A 25021-nucleotide genomic window follows, 5' to 3' on the forward strand; every position below is an offset into this window, starting at 1 on the left:
AGGCTGGAGGGGCTGGGTCACAGCCTGTCTAGAAGCCTTGGACACAAAGCCACCACTTGAAAAGATGGCAGCCATGAAGGCTGCAGCCCCTCCACATGGGGATCTGGGCCAAGTCCTGCCACGCAACCCCTCACACTCAGTGCTTCCAGCTTATCTTGAGATTTTCTGCTAAGGAACTGTCAGAGTCCAAAACTCCCACATCTAACAAGAGAGGATATTTTTATGCTTCCGAAAGTCAATTTCTGGAAGGTCTTAAAAGGCCTAAAATACAACACTTTGATCCAAATATAAGAGATGCACACACCTCAGACTCAATGCCAAGAAAGGTTTGAGTAGCTGGGTTGACTGTTGAACGTTATGACAGAGGAGTAGAGAATCTGACCAACGCAGAGGAACAGAAATATACCTTAGCTACTGTCTTACTAGGTGACTTCATTTATCAGAGAATATTTTTGAAGTTTTCTCCAAAATGAACCCACAACTTCCAGTCAGAAAAATTATGTTGGAAGGTCTTAAAAGGCCTAAAATACAACACTTTGAGCCAAATATAAGAGATGCACACACCTCAGACTCAATGCCAAGAAAGGTTTGAGTAGCTGGGTTGACTGTTGAACGTTATGACAGAGGAGTAGAGAATCTGACCAACGCAGAGGAACAGAAATATACCTTAGCTACTGTCTTACTAGGTGACTTCATTTATCAGAGAATATTTTTGAAGTTTTCTCCAAAATGAACCCACAACTTCCAGTCAGAAAAATTATGTTGCCAAAAGTCAGGCGAGAATCAGACCTGATACTCATTTCTGATCCCACGGAATGCCACAGTCTGTTGAGAACAGTGGGTGAGTTTCAGGCGGTGTGGGCAGTTAGTCTAAAGCATGGGACACACTGAGGATTATACTGGTTTCTGGGCACAGGGTCACATGCCTGTAATCCCGGTGACTTGGGAGGTTGAGGCAGGAGGATTACAAGTTTGAGACCAGCATTAGCAATGTAGTGAGACCCTGTCCCAAAATAAAATATAAAAAGGGCTGGGGGCATAGCTCACTGGTTACATACCACCAGGGTTCAATCCCTAGTCCCAGAGAAAAAATTATACTGCCCCATGTTTCTAGGGGGCGCTTATCTGCAAGGTGGGGCACAGGAAGATAAGAAATGATGACGTCTTATTTGGCAGTTGGTCCCCCTTCCTACCAGGGAATGCTGGTGTAGGGCACTGAGCACTTCAGAAAACCAGCTCTAGATGGGGCTGCCTCCCAAATGGTCACCAGCCAGGCCTCCACCCAGGTGGCTGGACCAGAAAGGTAGCTCCATCTCACTCCACCTGTGGTCACATTCCTGCTGACAGTCTCACCTGGCCAGTTTCTTCAGCTCGTTATTAATGTCATGGTTGAAGGGCTGTTCCTTCTGGGCTCGCACTAGAAAATCCCGGGCCTGCTGGTACTCGGTCAGGAGGAGGCAAGCCTGTGGGACAGCGCAGAGCTTTCAGAGCGCGCTTGGGAAGGGGGGCTCCCGGCAGCGACTGAGCTGAGCACGCTGCCCCTTTTCTTGGCATTTGTCCCCAGCTCACCTGTCCACACCTGAAGAGGGCCTTGGCATTCTTTTGGTCAATGATCAGAGCCTGCTCTCCATAGCGCAGGGCCATGGTGGGTCGGTCTAGCTTCAGGTAGGCAAAGGACAGGTTAAGGAGAACAAGGAGCTTGGCCGCCTCCACCAGGTGCTGCTCTTCAGGGGGAGCCAGGCGCCGGTGGAGAAGCAGCAAGGCCTGCAGGGGGGGGGGAGGAGCATCTCACACACTGGAACCCAGGAGCTGAAAACAGGAGCTCGGCAAGGTTGCAGGACACAGAGGTCCACGAGTAAAAGTCAGGAAATTCTAACAAACAGCAGCTCAAACTTCTGGCTCTGAGCAGGGCCAGCAGCATAGGTCCTCTACTCTCGTCCAACTCTGAGGAGTAAGGAAGTTGTGCCACCAAGAGCAGAGGCCAGGAGAGGGGCAACAGCTGGGTGTCAGTGGCCAACCCGCAGCTCAGAGCCCAAGGAGCCGGGAACTGATGGAATCAGAAGCAGAGCTTTCGAGGGGGCAGAGATGGAGCTGAGAAAGGGCAGATAGGGCCTTCTCGCTTCCTATCCATCCAGGTGGCTACCACCTCAGGAATCAGGTGGTCTATTTTGTGAAGAAATGGAAAAGAGGCTCTTGATCCAGGAACAGGATGGAGCTGGGGCAGGTATGATGTGGGTGACAGGTGGCTGACAGACAGGACAGTCAGCAGTAGATGGTGAGGCTCTGACCTGCTCCCCTGCTCACTCCCACCTGCAGCACTGCGGCTAGGCGCACGTGCCAGACAGAAGCTGCAGCACTTTACGCACATTAGGTGTGTGGAGCTGCCACTGGCCAGACTCCAATGTGCCCTGCCAGGCCCTGAAGTCCATCAGCTTCCAGATGCTTCTTTCAAATCTCAGCAGCCACTCAAGGACAGACTCTAGGACAGGAGCCCTCCGGCAGCCATCCTCCCTCCTTCCACAGCAGCAGATCCTCTGCTGGGACACCACAGAGTGCATCTGCTGGCCTTCCCTGCGGCTAGGAACGGCCAAGAGAATTTGGGAAAAGACGTGAAAGGAAGATGGAGAACCAAGCAACAAAGAGGCGACTTGAGGGACACAGAGGGGAGGCTGCAGAAGAACTGGACGGAGGATAAGAAACCTCTCAGCTCAGCAAGAGGCAACGGTTATACACCCTCAACGACACAAACCCAATGCCAACTTTGAAAATGATAACCCATCATCAGGAGACCCACAGCGAGGGCTACGGCCTCAACTTCTGTATTGAGAAGCCAACGTCAGAAGGCAAGAGATCATTCACCAGCGCAGACCGTGGAGAAGGCAGCACACAGCGTCACCAGGGAAGCTTCAGAGGTCAGGCTCGGGAGGAGGGGCTGCTTGAAGTAGGCGGCTCAAGGAGCTTCCAAGTAATACATCGACCTCTCCACGAGGCTGCCTGGACCTTCCAAGTCCACCTCACACTCTAAAGTGGCAGCATGTGATGTGCTCTTCCCTCCCCTTGCTGGGGTACACTCACATATGCCTGATGCAGCAGATTTTGCCCAATATCTACTTCCCCATATTTGACACTGCCAACTCATTCTATGCAACAAATGCTAATTAAAAAATATTTTGGGGGGCTCGAGATGTGGCTCAAGTGGTAGCACGCTCGCCCAGCATGCATGAGGCACTGAGTTCGATCCTCAGCACTACATAAAAAAATAAAAATATTGTGTCCACTTAAAACTAAAAAATAAATATTAAAAAAAAAACCATTTTGGGCCAGGGGCATAGCTCAGTGTTAGAACATCTGCCTAGCATGCACGAGGCCCTGAATTCCATCCCTACCACTGCAGTTTCCCAGTTCCCATACAGAGGGTCTATATAACATGGGTCTGGCCAGAAATATATTTTTAAAAATATATTTTTAGTTATAGATGGACACAATACCTTTATTTTGTTTATTTTTTATGTAGTGCTGAGGATACAACCCAGTGCCTCACAGGTGTTAGGCGAGTGCTCCACCACTGAGCCATAATCCCAGCCCCAGATGTATATTTTCATTGTATTTATTATTTTTGTGTGCAATACTGGCGGTTGAACCCAGGGGCACTTTACCTTGGAGTTACCGCCTCTTGTCAATCTTGTGCCTTAGGCTTCTGAGTCGCTAAGATTATAGGTGTGTGCCACAAACCAGGCAGGCAGTGAGACAGAAGTCTTGGGGAGATTTCTGGAATACTTTAAAAAATATTTTTCATTTTTTAGTTGTAGTTGGTCACAATACCTTTGTTTTATTTCTTTATTTTTATGTGGTGCTGAGGATCGAACCCAAGGCCTCGCGCGTGCTAGGTGAGTGCTCTACTGCTGAGCCACAGCTCCAGCCCCTGGAATACTCTTAAGGTAAATACACACCATACTCTCCTCCCCTCCCTTCTTACAATCATGATAACCTTGTGGCCTAAAGACTGAGTGACCTTCTTAAGAGGAAAAAGACAACCAAGACATTCCAGGGTGGGCAAGGACACAGAGGAGGGTGGGTAAGCATACAGAGGAGGCTGGCACCCGTGACCATGTGACTGCTACACCAGCCTTGCACTGCCTCCTTCACAATTCCCTTACATAAAAATTAAGTTTCCAGCTTTCAAAGTACTGTTTTTCAGGATTCTGTTGCTTTCCACTAGATGCAAATCCTTCATAGCCTAGGCTCAGTATGCCAACGGACAGGGTCAGAATGCCTAGACTACCTTGTTTGCCTCAGAGACTGGGGTACAGTTTGGCGCATGGAAAGTGCTCCTACTGTTTGTTGAATGAATGATGCAGAAAAGGTTGCAGAAAACTGCTGTCAGTATAACCTGCACGGGGAGCATCATCCTCAGAAGCTTGGTGAGAAGACAATGAGCCCAGAGAGCAGTGCCATCTCCACCAACAGAGGGACAGGAAGTGCAGAAGGCAACCAGGGTGCAGAAGCCAGGTAGGAGGATGGCAAACTGGGAAGGAGATTTTTAAAAATTAATTGACTTTAGTTTTTTTAGACAGTGGGATCGAATATTTTCAACTTCTAAATAAAGTATACCCACAGGTAAGTGCAAAAATAAGTGGATAGTTATATAACAAATTTCCATGACCCAACGACACCCATGTGCCAGAGGGAGACCAAAACACACAACATCACCACATCTCCCAGTCAATAACCCCGTCACGAGGACTTTCTTCAAGACTCTTCTTAACAGCTGCTCACAAAGAGCAGGGAAAGAGACGTTTTTATGCTTTTTAAGCAATGAAGTTTTCGAGAATTACATTTAACTTTCAAAGCATCCTTACCCGTTTATACCTCACTTTGGCATCATAGAAGCGATTTTGGCGGAAAAGGTAATTGCCAAACTCCCTTTCAGTTGTTGCCACTTTGAGTACCTTCTGAAGAGGAAATTGGTCTTGCTGCTCCTGAGGATCAAAGAAAAGAATCCCCAGTAAGGAAGTCAAAAGCCACAATGCTACAATACAAGTGCATTGCAGCCGGGACCACGGAAACTCTGAACCCTGTTGACTCCTCCATGGGTGCAGAAGTCATCCCAACAGAGGCTGCGAGAGGTTACTATCACCACTGGCCTATTTTCCAGGCTAGAGCCAGAGGGAAACCGCAGCAGCTAACCTCGAGATGCTCACTGAGGCAACAGCATCCATAGCCTTAAGAACCGACGGAGCTCACCCAGCATGGACTCGGACTCACAGCAGCACCTGTCCAGCAAGCTTCACCAGCTCCTGGTTTGCTCAGAGCTCTGGTAGTCTTTGTGGTCATGATCCCAAGTGTCAGAATCACCCACAGAAACCAGGAGTGGTGGCACAAGCCTATAATCCCAGCGATTTAGGAAACTAACGCAGGAGGTGAGCAAGTTCAAGGCCAGTCTTGACAACTGAGAAACACCCTATCTCGAAGTAAAAAATAAAAAGGGATAGGGATGTGGCTCAGTGGTAGAGCACCCCCCCGAGTTCAATTACCAGCGCACACATGCGTGCGCACACAAACACACACACAAAATCACCTGCAAAGCCTCTTCTCCGGGCCCCCCCCCCACAGAGATCCTACATCACTACCTGAGGTGGGTCCCAGGCACCTCCAAAAACTTATACTCTGTGGAAGATGAGAAAAAGTGAAATTCTTACTTGGAGCTCTGATAGTTTATGGAGATTCCGTATCATATGGAAACGCAAAACCTGGGAAGGACATCTAAGGGCATGTATGCAGTGTGCCACATGGTAAAGACAGTGCGTATGATTGCTGACAGGACCTAAGCCCAGCATCTACCAGAAGGGGTAAACAGAAGGCTACAGGATAAGGTCAAGACTTAAGTTACATTGGGCGCAGAGGTGCATGCCTATAATCCCAGCGGCTCAGGAGGCTGAGGCAGAAGGAGTTCAAAGCCAGCCTCAGGAAAAAAACAAGTCACTAAACAACTCAGTGAGACTCTGCTCTAAATAAAAAACAAAGTTGGACTGGGGATGTGGCTCAGTGGTCCACTGCCCCTTAGTTCAATTCCTGGTACTTAAAAAAAAAAGATAAGTTATGAGGACAGTGACCACTCATCCCAGCTTATGCCTGATGTCCGATTATCTTGCCCAGTTACCAGTGCCCTAAACAGGATCATAAATTATAGTCACCTTAGTTATAAGCTACCAATGCCTGACTCCCTGGAAAACAAACAGTGCTAAAAAACTGTTCCCTGTCTTCTTTTATTTAGAGAGAGAGAGAGAGAGAGAGAGAGAATGTTAATATTTATTTTTCAGTTTTCGTCGGACACAACATCTTTGTATGTGGTGCTGGGGATTGAACCCGGGCCGCACGCATGCCAGGCAAGCGTGCTACCGCTTGAGCCACATCCCCAGCCCCTGTTCCCTGTCTTTTAAGGAAATCCAGGCAAAGGGTGAATGAGTGATCAGCTCAACCTGCGAACCCACAGCCATACCTTGGCCCCACACATTTATCTCAGAAGGACGAGACTAGGAAGTGAAGTCCTCTTCCACTATCACCATGCAGGAAGCCTGGGGGAATCTGGACTCCTAAAATCAAGGGCGGCGGGCTAGCTAGAAGGACCACCCAAACAAACTCATCCCTCCTTCCGGAAAGTGTTGGCACCTGTACTCAAGAACTTACAGCTGAAAGGGCATAAAACTTGTCTGACTCAGCTGAGTCCAGGAAGTCAAGCAGCTCGATCTCGAATAGGACAGTAGTGTTGGGAGGAATCAGGGGAGGACAGCCCAGCGTTCCATAGGCATAGGTTGGTTTGAACAGAAACCTGGCCAGCTCCCCTCTCCGCATGCTCAGAAGACCCAGTTCCATACCCCAAAGGGTAATGTCTGAAAGAAGGGACAGAGAACTCACTTCAAGCTCACCCATCATCCTGTTCAATACCATCATCTCTTCCCCCTTCCAAGTCCATACCCCAAGCCTTCTGCATTGTGGTCCCAGCTGCTGGTCAGCCTTGCTTCCTGTGCCCCTCCCATTCCCAAACTCCAGCTTCTCCCCACTCAGCAGTATTCTGGCATCTATGTTTCCATCTGGCTCCTTCTTCCTGCTGTCTGCCTCCTCACCCCATGTTCAGATTCTACCCCTAACTTACTCAAACTTAAGAGCTAATTTTGAATGCCCTCTTCCATGAATCCTTCTGTGATCCTCCCAGCTGAAACTACCCACAACACTGCGCATACCTCCCAGGCCCTCAGCCAGTTCCACCTGACTAATTGTCTTAATGCAGATCAATCTCTGCCACACGGAAGTTCTTAATGGCAGTAATGGCCTCATTATCTGAGTACAAACTTTTATTTATTTATTTTGGTACATGTGGTGGCAAGCAAGCATCCGATGGACGTTTATTTAACAAATGAACAAGGATATGTACCCAATGGGTAAGTGGGGGTAGATTAGGATTCAAAGATAATCTCGTCAGTTAGCCACCACCCAGAAAGCTGGGTCTTCAGGGGAAATGGGAAACAGAACATGGCTGGTTCACTAAAAGACAGCCTCAGAAAAACCAACTGTAAGAACCTGGGCTTTGGACAGTTTCCCATTCCTAAAACCTTGCCTTCTTTTCCTGCTCCCAGTCTGAACTTACCTTCTCCAAGTTTCATTAGTCGCGGAGTTTTCCTGAAACAATTAGAATCGAAAGGCTTGTCCATGTGCTCCAAATATCCAGAATATTTCACTAGGACAGAAGAGAGTGGTGAGGAAAACCCACAAGGCACCCTCACCAGCATGACCCTGAGTGTGCAGAGTTACTCCACGGGAACACAGGACTGCGTGAGCTGGAGCTGCTCAAGACCCCGAGCCACAGGGGACTCTTGGCCCCCGAGGCTCCAGAGTTCCACTCTTGCGCCTTGGCGCGATCCGCGTTCAGGGCGGCATCACGCAGAGGGCACATGGCATCCTTCACGGTCCCCTTAGAGAGTGCACTCAAAAATTAATAAATTAAAAACAACAAAGAAACACGTGGCCTCCTTCTCCCCAAAGGAAATGCAGTCCGAGAACACAGGACAGCCCTGCCCGCGTACCTAGCACCGAAGCGTCAGGTGTCACCAGGTCCCCGGTGCCCTCTCGGATGACGTCCTTCAGCACGCCCCGGTCTCCGGTAATGTCCAGCATCCTCTGACTCAGGCGCTGGTAGGGCGACTGGGAGAGTGAGAGAGGCAGACCTCAGAGCCCCAGGCCACCCTAGACCCTGATGCGGTGTCCTAGGCCCTACCTGGCCGGGGGCGTCGTCCCCTTCCAGGCCTCCCGGGTTCCTGGCGCTGCCCCCCATGTCCGCGCCGCCAGCCCTACGTGCCGCGCGAGCCCTCAGCCCGCCCCAGGCTGCCCGCTGGCCGGGGCTCCGAGGTTCCGGAGGTTCCGAGGGCGGCCCACCGCCCCCTCGTACCCGGCAGGCCTCTCCCGATGGCGGCGTTCCGTTCCGGGGCCACGAGAAGGTGCTCATCGCCGGGGACCAACCGCCGCCAACCGCCTGCACGCGGCAGGAACCTCACGGGCCAACGGCGGAGCACGTGCAGGGGACACGCGAGGGCCTGGAGGGAGGGTGACAGCCGCGCAAAGCACGACGGGCACACGATAAGGGCGCGCGCAGGGGCGTGGGGCACGTGATGGGCGCGCAGAGCACGACGGGCGCACGATAAGGGCGCGCGGGGGCGTGGGACACGTGAAGAGAGCGCGGAACACCACGGGGCACGTGACAGGGGCTCGCGAGGACTTGGCAGGAATGTGACAGCGCGCGCGGAGCATGGGGGGCGTGGTGGGTGGCACGGAGCTTGGCGAGGGCACCTGGCGCGACTGGGCGCAGCCCAGAGGAGCAGGTTATGGGGACGAGGTGGGGCTTGTGTCGGGCCGCAGGGAAGAACTCGGTGGACCACTTAGTGCAAGTGGGTGGCGGCGCACGTGGGGGAGCACAGGTAATAGGATGGAGGACGCGACTGGGAGCCTGGGTGGCGCACACGGCCAGGGCAGGCTGGGGAGGCCGCTCCAGAAATATGGCCTCATGTTCTGGAAAAATTCAGGCCCTGGCCAAGACTAAGGGAGTACCCCCGGTTCTTGGGGGGGGGGGTGAGGGGTGGTGATAATTTCTCATGCTGTCACAGAGTCCTCGAAATCTCTTTCGCGGCACAAAGGAGGATGGACCCTTGATCTGATCCCTCATTCCTTGGGTCCTTTCCCTCTTGCCTTCTTTATCCCAGGAGTTGGGGGAAACGTGAACAAAGCCTTTGTCCCCTTGTTCCCTCCTACTGCCCTTTGGGGAATAACTACTCCAAGAGTGGTTGTAAAGGTCTTTTCACTTACCATCTCATCCTCATCCTGCGGTTTCTTTTCAATCCTTTTTAATATCACTTTCACCCAGACCCGGCCAGCAAGGAAAACAAAAACAAAAAAACATGCTCTTGTGGCCAGATGCGTCAGACATCTCTTGGCTGAGTAGTTGAGTTTGGTCTCCTTGAGCTGAGATCCAGGTGTTAAGAAGATTGCATTATTTACTGGACACCCAGGTAAGAGTGCACCTCCAAGTTCCTTCACATAGTTGGCAGAATCCACATCCCTGAGGTTCTGGATTTGAGGTCTGTCTCCTTGTTGACTGTCAGCCAGGGGCCACCCTTAACTGCTAGAATCCTCCCTTCAGTTCCAGCATGTGTGTGGCTTTTTTTCAGAAGCAGCGACAGTGCAGCCACTTCTTACAATGGTTGGGCTCTTGCCTCTTTTTCTTCTGCATCTCTCTCTTGACTTCAGCCGTTCAAAGTTATTTTCTGTTAAAGGCTGATGTAATTAGGCTGGGCCCAGGTTATAGACCTGATTTACCTCTGCAGGGTGGTTCCTTTTGCCATAGAAGGTAACATTCACAGACTACAGGAATCAGAGCGTGGGTATCTTGGGGCGTACTGCCTCCCACAGTTTCCTGGGCACCACACCCTCCTGGGTCTCCTTCTGCTTCACTGGCCCTGCTCAATCTCTTCTTCTTCCTGATCTCTAACTATTAGCAACCTCAGGCCAGTCCTTGGACTCCTGGCCATCCCATTCTATTTTTTTCAATCTCTGAGGGATTCCAACCATCCCCATGGATTTTTTTTTTTTTTTTTAAAGAGAGAGGGAGAGAGAGAGAGAATTTTTAATATTTATTTTTTAGTTTTCAGCGGACACAACATCTTTGTTTGTATATGGTGCTGAGGATCGAACCCGGGCCGCACGCATGCCAGGCGAGCGCGCTACCGCTTGAGCCACATCCCCAGCCCCCCCACGGATTTCAACATATGAAGTTCCTAACCACATGTACCCAGCCAGAAGAGGGCCTCTTCCGAACTCCAGAGTTCCAGGATTCTGTTTCCAGTGGCCTGTTTCAGTGACAGAAGTGTGAGGTCAAAGTGTGATCCCCACACTGGCAGCATCGGTGTTGCCAGGAAACTTTGTTAATGCACATTTTTCGTCCCATCCGGGTACTCCTGAAACACCCTCTGGGGGCGAGACCCAGCAATCTATTTAACAAGGCTGCATGTGATTCCATTGTTGGCCGGCCATCTGCAGACCACTGAGCTACTCAGGCATCTGACCCCAGATTTCCCCGTCTCCTTTTTTTTTTTTTTTTTTTCTTTTCCTTTTTGTACTGGGGATTGAACCCAGGGGATGCTCTATCACCAAGCTACTCCCCAGCCCTTATTTTTGAGACGGGGTCTCATTAAGTTGCTGAGGCTTCAAACTTGTGATCCTCTTGCCTCAGCCACCCAATCACTAGACTTAGAAGTGTGCACCACCGTGCCCAGCTTGCTCTACATCTAATGTTGTTATCAGCCATTGACATCACCATCCATCCACCAGGTGCTCAAGGCCCTGTGATCCAGTATCTTGTGTGGCAGCCACCATGCTGTTTTGAAAGTATAAATCACTACGAAAGTAAACATCTTGGCCAGGCGCGGTGGCACACACCTGTAATCCCAGTGGCTCAGGATTGAGGCAGGAGGATCACCAGTTCAAAGCCAATCTCAGCAATTTAGCAAGGCCCTTAGCAACTCAGTGAGACCCTGTCTCTAATAAAATATAAAAATAAGGGACTGGGATGTGGCTCAGTGGTTAAGCCCCCCTGGGTTCAACCCCCAGAACCCCCTCCCCCCAAAAAAAGCACCATGCAGCTCTGTGAGACCCTGTCTCTTAAAAAAATAAAAAATAGGGCTGGGAATGTGACTCAGGAGTCAAGTACCCCTGTGTTCAATCCCTGGCATTCACAAAACAAAACAAAACCAAAATCTATCCAGTAGTTCCCACTGCCCTTAATGTGAAATCCAAACCTTTGCCCTGACCCTTCCTGCTGACTCCTCTGACCTCATTTCCTGAGGTTCCTTCTGCCTTAGGCTTTTGCTACCCAGGTTCCCTCTATCATGTGTCTCACAAATACCAAGCTCTTTGTGGCCTCAGGGCCTTTGCACTTTCTAACCCATTGCCTGGATTGCACTCCTGCAGCCTTTCAGGCGGCTGGCTTCTTTTTATCCTTCACCTTGTTGTGGGAGGCTGTGAACTTGAGCTGGCCATAAGACCAAACCAACGTTGAATTTAGTCATAGTAACAAGTTTTGGTTGGTTGTAGGAGGTGCTGCAGCCAATTTTAACTAATAAAGCTGTGTACAGGTTTAACTTGATAAGCTGTGACGAGGTGAGTAGCCCGTTGTTTTCTAAGTCTCACTTCTGTTATCCCACAAATGCTGTCAGGTGACATTGGTGGTTGGAGTTCCCAGAGCCTGCTCTGAGAGAGGCTGGGTTCACAGATTGTTTTTGTTTTGGTTTGCTCCGGTGAATTCTACTAAGCTTAATTGGCCTAAGGAATTTTCCTTTCAACAAGCTCAACTGTCCCCTCTTCAAAGACACCGCCCTGCCTCTTTCTAAAATAGCCCTCCACACAAGCGCCTCTTCATTCCCTGTGTCCACCACTGTTTACTTCTTGCGTGGCATTGATGGTGTATGTATGGCCTTCTAGCCCCCCGCCCTCTGGATGAGACACTCCAGAAGGTCTTGCTTTCTGCTAAGTCCTGAATTCCCGGATCAGCGTTTGATACATCACAGGTGCTCAACAAATATTTGTTGAGTTAAATACAATGAGCCTTCTCCTGTCTGTACCAGGCCTTGGTCTTGCTGGTCAGGGGGAGACCTCACCCCACTGGCAAACCTGGAGCTCAGACCTTGTTGAGACTGAGTCTGTTCTTCCTGTCTTTTCTAATTAACATTCCCCCATACCCACGTAATACATACGGTAACCATAATATTCATTAACTGCATCATAGAATATCAGTTTCTGCCGGTGTGGTGGCTCATGTCTGGAATCCCAGCCACTTGGGAGGCTGAGGCAGGAGGATCTCAAGTTCAAGATCAGCCTGGGCAACTTAGTGAGACCCTGTTGCAAAATAAAAAACTGGGATGTAGCTCGGTGATAGAATGTCCTTGGGCTTAATTCCCAGTACCAAATAAATAAATAAATAAATAATCACTGAGCTTCTAAAACCTTGGAAGGCCTCATATTTTGTAGGTTCCTAATTGAGCGATATTGAAAGAATCAGATGTAAAATACTACAATTCTGTGTGACTCTGTCTATGAAATTCAGAAACGGGCCCCAAGAGGATACGTACGAGTCAGGATGGCGCTGTCCTTGTTTAGGTGCTGGCCGGGAGGAGACATAGGGAGAACCTGGGTACTGGGAATGGTCACCTTGATCTTCCAAGTAAATGTATGTGTGCGAGATGTACAGCAAACTGCTGGTTAGGATTTATAGATTTTATTAAATTACACCTCACTTTAAAAATCTAAGCAAATTAAAACACTCTCAAAAGGCTATGAAAGGGAGATTCAGAAAGCAGCCGGTCACAGCGTGTGTCTGGCCCTGTTTGGGGTTGGTGGGTGTGGAGGTGCGCCCTCCTCCATCTCCGCTCCTCCCGGCTCCTTGCCAATGCAGTACCTGAAAGCTGAGGTTATCGGAGTGGCCGGCAGAGGCTGCCTCCCCAGTCTCGTGATGTGACCCAGTTTCCACCTGATTCTGAGTGACCTTGGAGACATTGGGACAACATTTCCCAGTGTTGCTGGGAAAGGGGAGGAGGGGAAGAGGGCAGGGGCAGAGACCAGGCAGGGGAGCAGGTGTCCAGCTGTGTCCCCGGGTCTCTGGGGAGAAGAGAGCCGTGATCAGCCACTGCTGCTGGTGTGAGGTCCTCATGGGAAGCCCGGTGGCCGGTGAGAAAGCAGGTGGGCAGTGTTGGGCCCTCCGTGGTCTGCAGCATGCTGCTGCTTTTCCCCTCTGCTGGTCACTCTTCTTGGGGGGTGGATATGAGGTGGGGACAGAGCCCTTCTAGGTCCCCAGCTCTTAGGAACAGTGCTGTTGTGAGACCAGGCGGTCTGCTCTCGAATTGTCTGAGGGCGCCCATTATACATGCAGCTTTCTGGGTCCCCCTGGAGACCCCTGAAACAGAATCCCTGGACCTGGGGCTTGGGAACCTCTAGTGTAACTCAGCTTTCTTACCAGCAAGTTCCAGAACTGACCCAAGGGGTGGGAGGGAGCTTAGTTTGCTTTGCCATCCGGTTCTAGTCCAGTTACATGGGACCTGGCAGGACGGCCCCTCCCGCGTTTACCCAAATCTCAGTGGAGACGAACCTGTCTCTTCAAGTGACCTTTTTGGTCACATCACATGTGAAACGGGGAAACGGAGGCCTGAGTTGCTAGTGGGTCAGCCTGGGATGCAGGACTGGCGCCCCTCTAAGAGCCCAGCAGCCCACAGGGTCAGTGGCACTGGGAGGCGGAGGGCGAGTGGAGCGTGGCTGCTGTGTTTCAGCTCGGGCAGCGTGCATGGCGTGGCAGGTGAGTGTGCCCGAGCTGCAGGACCATCTCCAGTGTCCCATCTGCTTGGAGGTCTTCAAGGAGCCCCTGGTGCTGCAGTGTGGCCATTCCTACTGCCAGGGCTGCCTGCTGTCCCTCTCCCAGCACTTGGCCTCAGAGCTGTGCTGCCCCGTGTGCCGCCAGGCGGTAGATGGCAGCAGCTCCCCCCTCAACGTCTCCCTGGCTCGGGTCATCGAAGCCCTGCGGCTCCCAGGGAACCCGGAGCCCACCGTCTGCCCCCACCACCGAAACCCACTCAGCCTCTTCTGTGAGAAGGACCAGGAGCTCATCTGTGGCCTCTGTGGCCTGTTGGGCTCCCACCAGCACCACCGGGTCACGCCCGTCTCCACTGTCTACAGCCGCATGAAGGTGCGAGGGGAGGATACTGGGGTGGTGGGGAGCAGGGGACTGAGGAGCCCCGCTCCTGTGCTCGCTGGTGCCACCACCTGGCAAGGTCAGGACGTACTCCCCTTCAGCTCTGCCCTGGGGATCGCAGCCCCCAGCTGCCACGTGCAGCCCATTTCTTTGCTTCTCCTCTGTGCCCTGGTTTGTTTCTAGAGTGTTCTGCTTGCATGCCCAGGTGCGTGCAGGCAGAGACCATTTCCTTCCTGGTGTGTCCCGTGCCTGGCATGTGACGGATGCTCATGGTGTGTTTATTGAATCTGAATTCCGGCCCTGGTGGACCCTCTCCCTGGATTTGCAGACCGTCTTTGAGATGAGTAATGACAGTAGCATCTTAGGTCACTATGTTGATCAGAGGCAGTTCCCTTTGCCTGGCCCCCCCTCGCTCCTTAGAGGGATTCTCTTGTATTTAGGACTGAGAATCAGAGGAGGGAAGGGGGCTACCCAAGGTCACGCAGCTTGTAAACTGTGAGTCTAGAACCAAATTGAGGTCAGGTTTCCCCCAGGAACTGGGGCCCCACTCATGCTGGGCAAGCGCCCTGCCCCCAACCCTATTCCCAGCCCAGGCCTTCATTCCAGTGCTGGTAGACCAAGAATGGGCAGGAAGGAGGGTGCTTGGCACAGCGGCTGGCAGTGGAGGGGAGGATGGCAAGATGCAGGAGTGAGGGGGTGGGCAGAGGCCCGAGGGCTGCCGGGGATCCAGGTTGGCTGCTCTGGGCAGCGTGTCTTTGCTCCTTCAACCCTGGGAGACGAATGGGAAACGTGTCCAGGACTGGCCAGGTGTCTGCCAGCCCCTCCTCCCCTCATATTGACTGGTCACAAGTCCACCTACTTGTGCTCGGAGCTGCGCTGGCCTGTCTGGGAGCCCATCATGGTCTGCGGAGAGCTCTGAGGTCTCGTGGCCAGGGCTTCCTGGAGGAGGTGCACTGCTGACCTGAGACCAGTACCACAAGGCCAGGCAGAGGAGGAGGGAGCATCCCAGGCACGAGGACGCATCCAGAGGGCCAGGAGGTGTATCCCGGGGCTCCCCAGAGGCCACAGAAGTCATTCCATAGAGCTGGAGGGGGCGTGAGGGGGTGGCGGGCGGGGGTGGGGGCCTGGAGAGTGGCCTGGAGTCTGTTCAGAGGCTGTCGTGGGTGGCCCTGGGGTTTGAAGCAGGTTGGTGACAAGGCCAGACACCTGCAGCTGGAGGGCAGATGGGAGTGTGAGGCTGAGGGACAGGAGGACGTGGGGGCAGCTGGTGGGGTGGGTGCGGCAGGAGGGCATCTGGGAGGCTGAGACGGACAAGACCTGAGGCCTGGATGGGTAGGGGAGGAGCTGAGCTGGACCCAGCTCCTGCTCTCCTCTGGCACAGAGGAGTCGGAGCCCAGGGTGGTGACGTGCTGGGGTGACAGATGTGCTAGCCCTGGTCCTGGTGCCAAAACCTTGGCCTTGTCCCTGATGCCAGTCCAATAATGAGGACATGGTTTTGAGGTGCAGTGGTCCACATCTGGGTGGCAGCTGCAGCCACTGAGGAGGAGAAGGCCAAGCCAGGAGAGACTGAAGAGGGAGTGCCCAGCACACACCTGGGCTTAAGAGTCAGGGAGAGAGCACGAGGGCCCTGAGGAGGTGACAGGAGTAGATGGGAGGCTGAGTGTGGCCTGGGGAGGAAGAGGTCAGCATTGGGGGTAGAGGGCCTCAGGTGAGATGGCCTGGAGTCCCTGCAGCCTGGGGGTGGGAATTGTTGAGGTCAACAGAGCAAGCGTGGGCGTGGGGAAGGAAATGGCTGGGCAGAGGTCCTCTCTGGCCAGGGTGGCCCAGCTCAGCTCCAGGTGTGGGTGTGGGATCTTCCACTCCCAAGACTCCTCCTGCAGCACAGGTGCAACCTGGTGGCACCCATCGGACCCCTTCAGGTGTTCTGTTCCTCCTGCTTTTGATCCTTGCAGTTACTGATTTGCCTTGTGTCCTCCCCCTCCGGCCCAGTCTCTGCCTCAGGAGGGTGACCACGGGACTGCCTTCTTGCACCACCAAGAGCTCTGTGGACTTGTCATCCAGAGCAAGGACACTATCTGAGCACCACACACTTGCTTCATTCTTACTTGTGCTTGGGAATGATGGAAGCCAAAGGCCCTGTGTGGCCCCTGGGCACAGACCAGGATCCAGACAGTGGTGCAGGGGTCCTGGTTGGCACCACAGGGCTGAGCCAGTGCAGCCCAGAAGAGTGTGTGTTAGCCCCAAATCTAGGCTGGCCCAAGGCTGCTGGGATGATTCTGGAGCCCACAGGGTGTGGGAGTCCCCAGGTTCAACCTGGGCCACTCAAGCACCATTGGCCCTAGAGCTGGTCTCACTGGGGCCAGCCTCTTTGTGACAACTCTTGATCCAGGGCTACTTCTGGACATGCTGGTGACCAGGAACTTACTGGTAGTTCCCCAGCAGGCAGCGTTTAGTGCAAGGAGCGTTGGCTTCGGGTTGGCCCTCGACGCTCTCAGATGGGGTACAGTGACTTTGGGTAACTGTACTGTCTCAGAGAGAAGCTTTGGGTCACAGCGAGGAGTGCCCTCGGATCTTCTCCACCTGGGCAATTCCTGCTGCTGCTGCGGAGTGTTCTTGAATACTCTTACCTATTTAGGGATCAAGGTACCTGGCTAGCCCTGGTCCTGGTGCCAAAACCTTGGCCTTGTCCCTGATGCCAGTCCAATAATGAGGACATGGTTTTGAGGAAAAGGAAAAAGGCTTATTGCTTTGCTAGCAAAGGAGAAGCAAGGGGACTCCTGTCCCAAAGGCTGTGATTCTGCCCAGCATGGGAACAGGGGATTTTTTTCTTTTTTTTAGAGAGAGAAATTTTTTTAATATTTATTTTTCAGTTTTCTGTGGACACAACATCTTTATTTTATTTTTATGTGGTGCTGAGGATTGAACCCAGCGCCCCCGCACATGCCAGGCGAGCACACTACCGCTTGAGCCATATCCCCAGCCCAACAGGGGATTTTTAAAGAGGTGATTCAAAGAAAATGAGATTAGGGAGGAGAGATCAGAGAGAAGATCAGGGAGAAGAAGGTCAGGGAGAAGTTTGGGAAAAAGAAAAAAAAAACATGTAAGTTAAAAAGTGACAAGAGATAGTCAAAGCATCCAGTGAGCCCCACTGGGAACACTGGTGGTCATTGGTCCTCCCAGGAAGAGAGCCCCTGGGCGGGGTGAGGAACAGGGAGGGTGGTGGCCAGCTGCTCACAGGCCTGGGCTCCTTGTCTCCAGGAGGAGCTTGCCACCCTCCTCTCTGACCTGAAGCAAGAGCAGAAGAAGGTGGATGAACACACTGCCAAACTGGTGAACAACAGGACCCGCATCCTTGTGAGTGACCTCTCCCTTGCCCTGGCCTGGGACCAGGCTCCTCTTCTGCAGAGCCAGTCTTCTCTTTTTTTTTTCGGGGTGTGTGTGTGTGTGTGTGTGTGTGTGTGTGTGCTGGGGATTGAACCCAGGGGGCTCTACCACTGATCTACATCCTTTTTTTTAAAAAAAAATATTTTTTAGTTGTTAATGGACCTTTATTTTTTAAGTTTATTTTTATGTGGTGCTGAGGATACAACCCAGTGCCTCACACATGCTAGGCAAGCGCTTTACCACTGAGCCACAACCCCAGCCCCATACATCCCTTTTCTTGAGATAGGGTCTCACTAAATTCAGTGGCTTACGGCTTTGCCAAACTGCTGAGCCGGCCTCCAACCTGTAATCCTCCTGCCTCAGCCTCCTGAGTTGCTGGAATGACAGGCTTTTTTTTTTTTTTAACCCAGGGCCTCATGCATGCCAGGCAAGTGTTCTACCACTGAGCCACACCCCAGTGAGCCCAGTTCTAATTCTTTGTCCTTTACAGAAACCCATACCTGCCACACAAAGCCAAGTTCAAAGCATTCCAGGGTGGGGTGGGAAAAGTGCAAATCCTCCTGGAGGAATTCTGCCCAGTTGTCAGGCCTGGCTCCAAGTTGTCTTTCATCCTCTGTGTCCTTGGGGCTGAGATAACCCAGGGCTTGAGTCCCCTGAGATAAACTGCTCAAAGCTTGGCATGCCTCTCCTGTCCCCTGATGCTTGACCTTGACAGTCTGTCATTGTGCCCTCCCAGTAGCTGGGAGCAGAGGCCTGGAGAGGCCAGGAGCCTTGGCTCTGATTTACCTAAACTACGGGCCCTTGGGGCCGGGGGTGGAGCAGGGGCAGGGGGGCAGATGCAATCTCCTGTCTCCTTGCCCTTGAGAGGAGTGCCCTCGCTGGTGGGAGAACTGGTGGGAGAACGCAGGGTCCATTTTCTCATGTGGACCCCGTGGTGAAGTTGTGTGTACATGTAATGATTAAAACAGGCAGAAGTAGGCCAGGGTGACCTCAGTAGTGGGGTGCTGGCCTGATATGCGGGAGGCCCTTGGTTCCGCCCAGAACCCCAGGAACAGGTGGGAGTGGAGCCCTGTGTTTGAAATGGGAGCTGGGGGTCCCCTCAGCAGCTGCTCTCCCCATCAGCCACCTCTAGGGGTCCCCGGGCACACCGTGAACTACCTGGCAGGGGTCAACCCACGTGGCCTCCAAGGCTGGCCCCAGTTGGGAAAGCCCAGGATACTGAGCCAGCTAAGCCAGGCTACTGAGCTGCGACTCCTCTCCCTGTGACCTCCTCTCCCTGTCCCAGAATGAGTCTGATGTCTTCAGCTGGGTGATCCGCAGCGAGTTCCAGGAGCTGCACCACCTGGTGGACGAGGAGAAGGCCCGCTGCCTGGAGGGGGTAGAGGGCCACACACGAGGCCTAGTGGCCTCCCTCGACATGCAGCTGGAGCAGGTCCGGAGTGCGCGTGAGCGGCTGGCCCAGGCGGAGCGTGTGCTGGAGCAGCTGGGCAGCGAGAGCCACCATGAGTTCATCCGGGTGAGTGACAGGGAGTGCCCTGGGGCCTCTCCTCTGGACAGCCTGGCTTGGCTTCTGCATATCCAGCACCTGCCCCTCTTTGTCTTCCAGAAGTACCACTCCATGGCCTCCAGGTAACCGGGACAGCTGTGGGAGATGTCAGCCAGGGTGTGGTGGCTGCGGGATGGGCGTCTCCTCTCCATTGGATCCCTTTCAGTATGACCAGTGTCCCTGTAGGCATCTGCCCACTCTGGCTCTGTCCAAGCCCAGGGGAACTGGGACAGCCCCGTCCTTGCCTTCAGGGATGTTGGAGATGGGAGGTGGACCAGCTCCCTCCAGCTGGGTTGTGGGGAGGAGGTACCCAGGGACTCCAGCTGCAGGCAGAGGCCCCTTGAGCGGGAACAGCCCCTGGGGAGAGTGAGGTGGCGTGTGGACTGTGGGTGCAGTGAGAAGTGCTGCTGAGCAGTAAAGTGCTGCAGGGGGACCAGGCAATGAAGTGGGGTGGGTCATGGCCTGACAGGGCCTTGACCATGAGAAGGGAGTGGATCCGGGTTCTTCATTCCCATTAAATGAACAGTTCCCACTGTCCTGACTCAATTTTGGGGATCTCCTTGTTTTCTCAAGTTTTTTTTCTGGGGAGGGGGTACTGAGAATTGAACTTGAGCATCAACCACTGAGCCACAGCAGCTGCTCTATTTTCTATTTTATTTAGAGACAGGGTCTCACTGAGCTGCTTAGTGCCTCACTGTTGCTGAGGCTGGCTTTGAACTTGGGATCCTCCTGCCTTAGCCTTCCGAGCTGCTGGGATCACAGGCGTGTGCCACTTAGGGACAGCGAGGCAAGGAGGCAGGGACTTAAATGAAAGACACAGTCTGCCTGGCTCAATTTGGAGTGGGAATCCACTCCAGCTCTTGTGGGTTTCTGGGTCACTTGGTAGACAGGAGGGGTTCTCAGCTATCAGCACACATCAGAACCACCTGCCCCCCCCAGCAGAACAGATCACGTGACCCCAGTGATCAGTTTCTGATTGGCAGGTCTGGGGCAGGGCCCAGGACCAGCATTTCCACTAGGTTCCCAGGTGATGCATGTGGCTGGTCCCCAGCCCTACACCCTGAGAACCCTCACTGTGGAGTGTTCCCCCTTGTAGGAAGGAGGCAGGTCCAAGAGGGAATGGTGGGCACTGTGAGGGACTCGCCTGGGGTTTTCCCACACTGGATGGAGGGTAGGCCCATCTTGTGACCTGTTGCTCACAGAGCAGAGCTCCAGCAGGCCCGGCCCCTGGAAGGCTCCTTCAGCCCCATCTCCTTCAAGCCGGGCCTCCACCAGGCCGACATCAAACTGACTGTGTGGAAAAGGCTCTTCCGGAAAGTTCTACCAGGTGAGGCCCTACCCTGTCCTCCCTCGGGACTTCCACCAGGGCTGGCAGCAGTGCACTGATTGCAGCCGAGAGCACCTGTGCTCCAGAGAGCTGAGGGACGGTCTGGTGGGGCAGTGGTGAGCGGGAGCCCAGCTGGCCTGGACTCCGGGTTCAGGGCCCTCATCTGTGAAGAAGGGTTGCTGTCCCAACTTGGCTGGGCTGCGGAGTGGACGTGGAGGATGGGAATGGAATGTTAAGGAGTGGTGGCTGTTTCTGACAAACAGCTCAGAGTCACTTAATGCCTTGTGTAGGGATGCTCAGTCAGACCAATTTTATCCTTTCAAAGGCAAAGACAGGGCTTATGTAAAGGAGGGAAAAAAGCTTGCGGTGGACAGCGGGTGTGGTTGCACACTTCCTGGGAAATCTGATTAGCAGGTCATTAGCAAAAAGATGGGCTGGTGGGGGCTCCTCCTGGGGCCCACTGAGGAGAAGGCCACCGCCTCCTGGTGCTTGCTCCAAGCCTTCCAGGCCCTTCCCACAGATCCTCTCCCTCACCAGACTCCCTGGCTCCCAGCGGCTGGCAGTCTGGGACAGGCGCATCAGCCCCCTCTGGGCCAGGATCACTGCACAGCCTGGGGCGGACTCAGCTGCTGTCTGGGGAGCTCAGCACCTGTCTGGCCTTCCGTGTGGCTCAACCTCAGGCATTCTCTGGTCTCCCTCCAGCCCCGGAGCCACTCAAGCTGGACCCTGCCACCGCCCACCCGCTCCTGGAGCTCTCCAAGGGTAACACCGTGGTGCAGTGTGGGCTCCTGGCCCAGCGGCGCGCCAGCCAGCCTGAGCGCTTCGACTACAGCACCTGTGTCCTGGCTAGCCGGGGCTTCTCCTGTGGCTGCCACTACTGGGAGGTGGTGGTGGGCAGCAAGAGCGACTGGCGTCTGGGGGTCATCAAGGGCACAGCCAGCCGCAAGGGCAAGCTGATCAAGTCCCCCGAGCACGGTGTGTGGCTGATAGGCCTGAAGGAGGGCCGGCTGTACGAGGCCTTTGGCTGCCCGCGCGTGCCCCTGCCCGTGGCCGGCCAGCCCCACCGCGTCGGGGTCTACTTGCACTACGAGCAGGGGGAGCTCACCTTCTTCGACGCCGACCGCCCGGAGGACCTGCGGCCGCTCTACACCTTCCAGGCAGACTTCCAGGGCAAGCTCTATCCCATCCTGGACCTGCGCTGGCACGAGCGGGGCAGCAACTCCCTCCCCTTGGTGCTTCCCCCACCCAGTGGGCCTGGCCACCTCGCCCCGCAGCGGCCCCCCAAGACGCAGGGCCGCCCTGCTGCTCCCTGCCCACAGGCCCATCTCGCTGGACCCTGAGACTGGGTTCCCGCGGTGACCCCCTCGCTTCCTGCATGAAGGTAGAGGGGTCGTGGCCCCTTACCTGTCATCCAGGGTTAGCAGGCCAGCCTGGGAGTCCCTGAGTCCCACTGAGCAGCTGTCCCTCCGGTACTCCTCCAGCAGAGGGCGGAAGCGCTTCATCATCTGCGGGAACTTAAAGCATCTATTAATGATAATAAATTCTTCTCTCTCTCTTTAAATGGGCTGTATTGGTCGTGCGTATTGCCAAGTGCGCAAGTCTTTTTCTTTTTTGTGTGTTTTGTGGGTGCTGTACATTTAACCCAGGGTGATTTACCACTGAGCTACATCCTCAGCCCTTTTTATATTTGTAAGAGAGGGTCTCCCTAAGTTGTTGAAGATGTCCTCAGAACTTTCTCATTCCTTCTGTCTCAGCCTCTCTAGTTGCTGGAATCATGCTAAGCAGTTCACCTGCAGCCCTGCCTGGTTTGAGTCCACAGGATGTTCTATTCCTCAGCAAACAGCCTTTTATCTGCAGGAGAAATGCAGGCCCAAAATGCCAAAAAAAGGAACTTAAGTGACCCCAAAGTGGGGAGACTTTTGTGACAGACCAGATCCCAGAACTCGGGGAGATAAGGGTAATCTCCCCTTACCATAGTCTGTGAACAGGTTCCAATTAGAACTGGTCAGCATGGGCCCAAGAGACCTAGTTATCCAGGCACAGTGGTCACTTGAACAAGACACGCCCCCTGATGTCTTTCGGCTGTCAGAAGTCGACAGGTGGGCCTGGTCATGACTCTGGAAACTTCCTGAGACCCCTGACAAACGAGGGCAGGTGGGGTGTATCATCTTTTTCCAGAGAGGACCTACTCTTCTTGAGAATGTCCCCCTTTCCCATCCACTCTAACAAACTTGTGCCTGTTACTCAAAGCTACGTGTCTGAAATCTTTCTGGTAGGATCACAAGGACTGGGATGAAGAGGGACCTCTGCTCCGTAACAACCTGAACCTGGAGGGTCCACATCCTAGCTCTGGGGTCATGGTGGGTCCCACTGGAAAGAATATCAGGTTCTCTGAGCCACAGCTACCTGGGGCTGCCAGGGCCTTCTCGGCCACTATGTGGAAAATGCCCGTTGAAAATGAAGCGTTGAGTACACATAGAGGAAAATAGGACAATTAACACAGACGTGTAAGCAAACACATTTGATCAGATTTTAATTTGAAAGCTTGTTGGTAACATTTGTGTCCCTAGATCTAGCCACACCTGAAATAAATTACCCCCATCTCCGGGAATTCCTATTTGTATGAGCAAATAATCATCCTCCCCTTTTTGTTTGCTTTAATTGGCTACAGTTCTGTCCCTTGCAGCCAAAGCAGTCCTGACCAAAGGGGAGGTCCCATTGATACTGAGCAAGAGACCCTAGGCCTCATCCTTTGGGACGGCTGACAGGGAGCTGTGGCCTTTCTCTTCCACATGCAGCAGTAGGCAAGCACCTGCAGAAGCTGCCAACGAGCTTTGGCTCCGTTGGACTTCCATGCCCTCCGCTGCCCACTCTTGTGCAGTAGGGAATTTGCAATTAGTTGTTTGATATCGGATCCGTTTGTGCTCTTTTACATTGTTATCATGTGCTTCCCCCCAGTCCTAGGGATGGACCCAGGGGTGCTGTACGACTGAGCTGCATCCTGAACTCTGTTTCAGTTTCATTAAGTGGCTGAGGCTTTCCTGGAACTTGTGATCCTCCATGTTAGGTCCTTAGGCCAAAGTAACTCCATTTGAAAATCAGCACCTGCCCACCCAGGCATGACCTTCCCAGTAGGTCCACCCCTAAAGAGTCCCTAACTCCTGGGTGATAAACCCAGCCTAAGATTGGGAGCCATCTCCTCACAAAGGCATGAAAAGTTAATTTTGGCTTTACTATAAATTACTGCGATTTCTAAACTTGCTTGGAATGCCTGCCCTGCCTTGAACTCACCCACGCCTGGCTTTCCCTGACAGATAACAGCCCTCTCTGAAACTCTAGTGGTGCCTCATAAATTCTGATGTTGGGATTAAATTTACTCCCTAAGTGCTGGACCATTAACCTACTACCTGCTTTTGTGTTATGCTTGTCAAAATCCTGTTATCTGCAGGTTCTCAAGACATCCCCCCCCCCCCGCTTTTTGCAACTTTCTGTGCTATAAAGCTGTGCTCCTAAAGAGCTGGGGTGCTGTCTTCTATCCCACGGTTTTCAGGAGAGAAAGCCTCGGAGGGTCGGAATTACAAGCTTGCTTTAATTTTATTTCAATTGGAGTTGGTGGTCTTTTCTTTGCAGCGTGGTTTAACACTGGGACCACAACAAAGACGCCAAGTGACAATCACAGGACCTGGGGGGTTATTTTTTAACTACTGCATCGTAGGTGACTGTGTAGTTAATTTTTCTCCCCCCAGCAGGCTGCTGCGCCTGATAGAAAGGCTGCCTAGAGATATTGCCCATCAATCCACCTTTGCTTGAGCCGTGTCTGGAGGGAGTTCTGCGAGCGCTGCCTAGCACTCCGCGGCCTGAGCCCCAGGCACCGGGAGCCCAGGTGCACACCCCACACCCCGTAGGTAGGTCTTGACTGCAGCAAGGCACTGGTCTAGAAGGCGGCGAGGGTGGGAAACAACCACCCCGGGGAGAAAAGGAGAGCAGCGGCCCTAGGGAACTTCCCCTTTCTTCAACTGTGCCCTATTGCCCTACACGAGCCCGCCACAGCAACACCAGGCCCTGTTAACCCCACAAAACCCGGAGCCTTGATGTCGCAGTCGCTCCATTTTGCCTTAAAAACCTGCTCCTCCGTTGCTTGGGACCCTTTGGGGTCGGCCTGCATTTCTGTTCCCTGTCGCAGCCTCTCGGCTGGGTCGGTGTGGAGACAGAGATGCCCTGGGGTGAGCGGGGCGGCCCGACAGCAAACCGCGAGCAGTGACCGAGACAGCGGCCTGGGCACGGCCTGGCACAGTAGGACCAGGCACGGGGGTGACGGGGCGGTGCCGTGGGAAGACCTCCATAGTGAGCTAATGCCCCCGAGAACATCTGGCCGCGAGTCCCCTCCCTTCCCTTTCGGTTTTCTTCCCCTCCCTCGGTGCCGCGGAGGGGCGCGCGCGACCGCCGGGCTAAGGCAGCGTGTGCTCTTTGACCCCGGAAGTGC

General features: G+C 53.4%; 2 protein-coding genes across 3 annotated transcripts in view; one reads left to right on the forward strand and one right to left on the reverse strand.

Moving 5' to 3' along the window:
- The window catches only part of FKBP6 (FKBP prolyl isomerase family member 6 (inactive)), a gene marked incomplete at its 5' end in the record, with an annotated part of 31968 nt that extends 23639 nt beyond the window's left edge, over positions 1 to 8329 (reverse strand). Inside the window, 7 exons of the mRNA XM_081300092.1 lie at positions 1354 to 1463; positions 1570 to 1764; positions 4860 to 4979; positions 6688 to 6890; positions 7646 to 7735; positions 8082 to 8199; positions 8273 to 8329. Coding sequence (XP_081156218.1) covers positions 1354 to 1463; positions 1570 to 1764; positions 4860 to 4979; positions 6688 to 6890; positions 7646 to 7735; positions 8082 to 8199; positions 8273 to 8329 — 893 coding nt within the window. The remainder of the gene's footprint in view (positions 1 to 1353; positions 1464 to 1569; positions 1765 to 4859; positions 4980 to 6687; positions 6891 to 7645; positions 7736 to 8081; positions 8200 to 8272) is intronic.
- Positions 8330 to 13862: 5533 nt separating this feature from the next.
- Positions 13863 to 22042, forward strand: LOC308652473 (E3 ubiquitin-protein ligase TRIM50; the record flags this gene model as incomplete). 2 transcript variants are annotated; one of them, XM_081300318.1, is made up of 6 exons in its annotated part: positions 13863 to 14275; positions 17540 to 17635; positions 18951 to 19181; positions 19272 to 19294; positions 20414 to 20538; positions 21241 to 22042. In XM_081300318.1, the coding sequence occupies 6 exons, from the start codon at positions 13877 to 13879 to the stop codon at positions 21876 to 21878; spliced, it is 1512 nt and encodes a 503-aa protein (XP_081156444.1). In that variant the 3' UTR covers positions 21879 to 22042. The 2 variants fall into 2 exon arrangements, with proteins under 2 accessions (XP_081156444.1, XP_081156445.1); XM_081300319.1 differs by having other exon boundaries at positions 13877 to 14275; positions 19275 to 19294.
- Positions 22043 to 25021: the final 2979 nt, after the last annotated feature.

The sequence above is a fragment of the Spermophilus citellus genome, assembly GCF_964194105.1.
Source record: "Spermophilus citellus genome assembly, chromosome: 6".
In the NCBI taxonomy this organism is placed as follows: Eukaryota; Metazoa; Chordata; class Mammalia; order Rodentia; family Sciuridae; genus Spermophilus; species Spermophilus citellus.